The sequence below is a fragment of the Nothoprocta perdicaria genome, unplaced genomic scaffold (assembly GCF_003342845.1).
Source record: "Nothoprocta perdicaria isolate Ctin4 unplaced genomic scaffold, notPer1 scaffold_122, whole genome shotgun sequence".
Lineage (NCBI taxonomy): Eukaryota > Metazoa > Chordata > Aves > Tinamiformes > Tinamidae > Nothoprocta > Nothoprocta perdicaria.
In genome coordinates, this window is record NW_020454339.1 from 301,295 (window position 1) to 304,759 (window position 3,465).

At 50.5% G+C, this 3,465-nt stretch overlaps 1 protein-coding gene across 1 annotated transcript; it reads left to right on the forward strand.

Annotated features, from left to right (window-relative positions):
* Positions 1–629: 629 nt before the first annotated feature.
* TMEM74 (transmembrane protein 74) lies at positions 630–3,190 on the forward strand. Its single transcript, XM_026054553.1, has one exon. It carries the CDS (start codon positions 630–632, stop codon positions 1,536–1,538), a length of 909 nt encoding a protein of 302 aa, XP_025910338.1. The 3' UTR covers positions 1,539–3,190.
* The last annotated feature ends 275 nt before the right edge of the window (positions 3,191–3,465 follow it).

Here is a 3,465-nt window from a genome sequence, read left to right on the forward strand (position 1 = left end):
CCTGGATTACTGAGCTGCACGGGATTTGCGGGCAGCTTTCTAATTAGTTTGTGCGTCTGAGTTTAAAATTCCTAATTTTTGGGGGGGGGAGGTGGATGAAAAAAGTTGCTCGCTGCTGGGAGAGCAGCCCGCCGTGTGCTCTGACGTTTCGCGGGGCCATCCCGGCTGTCCCGCGCACTGCAGATGTCTTCCTGCCTTAATGGGATCGCAGTGTCAAAGGTTGATTAGGCTCCCTAAGAGATTTGTGATCTGCAAGAGGATTGYGGCGTTAAGTGCGTGGTTAAAACAATCGTGTTTGCCGGCCCCCCTGGACCAGCTGAGAGGAAGACTCGTGTATTAAATTCATGTTATCTCTCCTTCGGTGTATTAATGTAGCATCATGAGGTTGTTGGGCTTGGTTTTTGTTGTTGTTGGCTGTTGTTTCCCCCCCCTTTCCCTCTGCTATTTCATTTGCAGCCCGAGAAGAAATGAATGTYAGAGGGGATTTGTTTAATCATTTACCCGCTGAAACGAGCCACGTCCGCAGCGAGACGCTGCTGAAGGAGTAGAGGGTTTTTGGGGGGCGATGCCGCTCGGCAGCGGGACGCTGTAGCGCCGGGCTCGCCGGCCGGCCGCGCTCCATGGCGTGCATGGAGCTGCTGAGCCTCGCCGAGGAGCGCGGGCAGGCCRTGCCGGGCGCCTGCCCTGCGCGCCTCCCTGCCCGCGAGCCGCCGCTGCAGCAGCAGCACGGCCATGGGGACGGCGAGGGGCACGCGCCAGCAGCCGGGGCAGCGCTGGGCTGCCAGAGGCAGGACAAGCCCTGGGATGAGCCAGCGGCGCCCGCACCGCTGCCGGGCCCTCCCGGCGCCTCTTCCCCGGAGGARCCTGCGGCCCCCGAGCGCTTGAGCGGAGAGGAGGGAGCAGGCAAGAGGAAGGGCTGCTGCTGCGCCCGGGAGCTYGAGACCTCCTTTACCTACGTGGATGAAAATGTGAACCTGGAGCACACAAGGAGTCCCCCATCTCCTCCAAGCAGCGGCTGCCAGGGTGTCCCTGTGCAGCAGGACCTGCGTGGGGCGCTCCCACCGGCCTGGGGTCACCATTCCCCGTCCCTCGTCTCCGAGGAAGATGATGCTGCCTCCGAAGCGGCTTCGGGGAAGTCCGTAGACTACGGGTTCATCAGTGCCATTTTGTTCCTGGTCAGCGGCATTTTGCTGGTGATTATTTCCTACGTGGTGCCCAGGGACGTGACTGTGGATCCCAACACGGTGGCTGCRAGGGAGATGGAGAGACTGGAGAATGAGAGCGCCAGGATTGGCGCTCACTTGGATCGATGCGTTATCGCCGGCTTGTGTCTCTTGACCCTGGGGGGAGTGGTGCTCTCCAGCCTGCTCATGATGTCCATGTGGAAAGGGGAGCTGTACCGGAGGAGCCGGTTCGCCTCCTCCAAGGAGTCTGCAAAGCTGTACGGGTCCTTCAACTTCAGGATGAAGTCTGGGGCAAATGATAATATGTTAGAGCTGTCGTTAGTTGAGGAAGATGTGCTTGCCATAGATAATTAGCGTGGTCATGACTTTTAAGGCAGCATTTCCACAGGAAAATATATTTAATTAAAGAAAACAGATGCAGCTTCAGATAGCTGGTGATGCAGTTAATTTGTCTGACCTGAATGATTTTTTTTCTTAAGCTCTGTAACCGAATGTTTGTCGTACATGAGCRCTTGTTGTAAAGGAAAAGCGTGCCAGAGAAAATGCAGTCAATATAAAATGATGAAACCACTGAATAAAAAGAGATTGGTGATAAGTAGGTTCATCACATGCTCCTTTATCAGAATATAAAATATTCCTTCAGTCTTTTACCTGTCTAATATTCTTATTACTCCCATATAAAACAGGAACATCTTTGCCACTTTGGAAACTGTTAATTGCTGCAGCCTACAGAAGGTTTATTAACAGCTTGCTTGGTATCATGTTAAGAAACGGGACCAATAATCARATAGCAAGACTGACATTTAATTAAGATATATAAGTAATTTATTTTTAAGCTGACCCTTTCTCCACAGTGAGTGAGCTAAGAAAAACAGACAAACACAACTTGGTCATGACTTAGCACAGATCATCTGGATTCTGAAACAGAGATACAATTAGTGATGATTATTTAAAATATAAAGTAAGGGTCGAAGGGCAGGGGACCATATGGCTCATGGTATTGGTAGGATACAAAAGGCTCTTTCATCGTGAGGTCACTGGTTCCATTTCTGTGCAGATTAGCAATGACTGATAATCATTAGCTTCTGATAGCTGTAGTGCCCATAAAAAAGAGATTTAGTTCTTAGTGGACGGATGTGTTGGTATGAAAACTGCCGTAACTTGAATTAAGTGGTCTCCTGTCTAGATTCTCAAAAGACACAAGGACTGAAAGAGCAAGGGGCTGCAGACAGTGAACTCTTCTTTGGTGCAGATGCCGAAACAAATTCAAACTCAGCTGCAGGGCTTTGCTTATATCAAACCTGTTTGTATCGTACTTGTCCCTTTGAAACTTCAGTGCTGCCTCCCCAAGCTGTCAGCCTTCTCACAGCCTAAAAGGAAGGGTCTAAACAGAGTTTTGGGGGTGTTTTCATTTAAAAAATAAATAGGAAATGCAAAGGATAACTATCAGGCAGAGGGACTGATGTGTGGCTCAGGGTAGTGGGTGGGCAAGGGTACGTGTTGCTGTTGATTCTAGTTATGTGGCACCATAGCCCAAAATCTCAGCCACTGGTGGCATTTTCTTTAGTTTTGGCCAGCTTCCATGGAGTGTTAAAGCTGGGATTTTGTGGTGCTGGGCGAAACAGTAAGGATTGTTGAACAATGTCATATCTTACTGTATAGTGGTGGCTTATGTATATATATGTGTATATATGTATATGTGTGTGTTTGTATGTCCTATCCTCTGGCAGGGCCAAATATCAGGAAGAGCTCTGTCCCTTGGCTGAACAGAAACACACGGTTCCCTGCCACAGCTCTGTCCATCACGAGCCAAATCTGAAACATCATTAAGAGCAAATGTTTCAAAGTCGAGGCTTGTTTCCACCTGCAACGCCTCAAGATACCCAAGGAGAGGGCTTGGGTCAAGGCTTGGGATGCCGCTGCCTGTGGGATGGGCCTGGGCACACTTGGCCACCAGAGCTCCCCACAGCCCGTGTCCCACCTCACCCTTGGAGAGCTCGTGCAAGTGCACAGCAACACAGTATGACGTTTCCGAGATGACTATGGAAGGAGCTTCCATGTGAGAGGAGCCCTGGCAGCTGGAGCAGTGGTGCAGAGCAGGGCATTGGTGATGAGAGCACTTCCAGGCTGGACCCCGAGTGGGGACCGCCACGCTCCGTCTCTTTCCTCCATGAAGCAGTAGTGTTGGAAAGGAGGCTGGTGCTTCAGAGAGCCATTATTTTTATTTTTTAATGATACATATGCAGAAAATTGGAGCACATTCCATAATTGCAGCAGGATG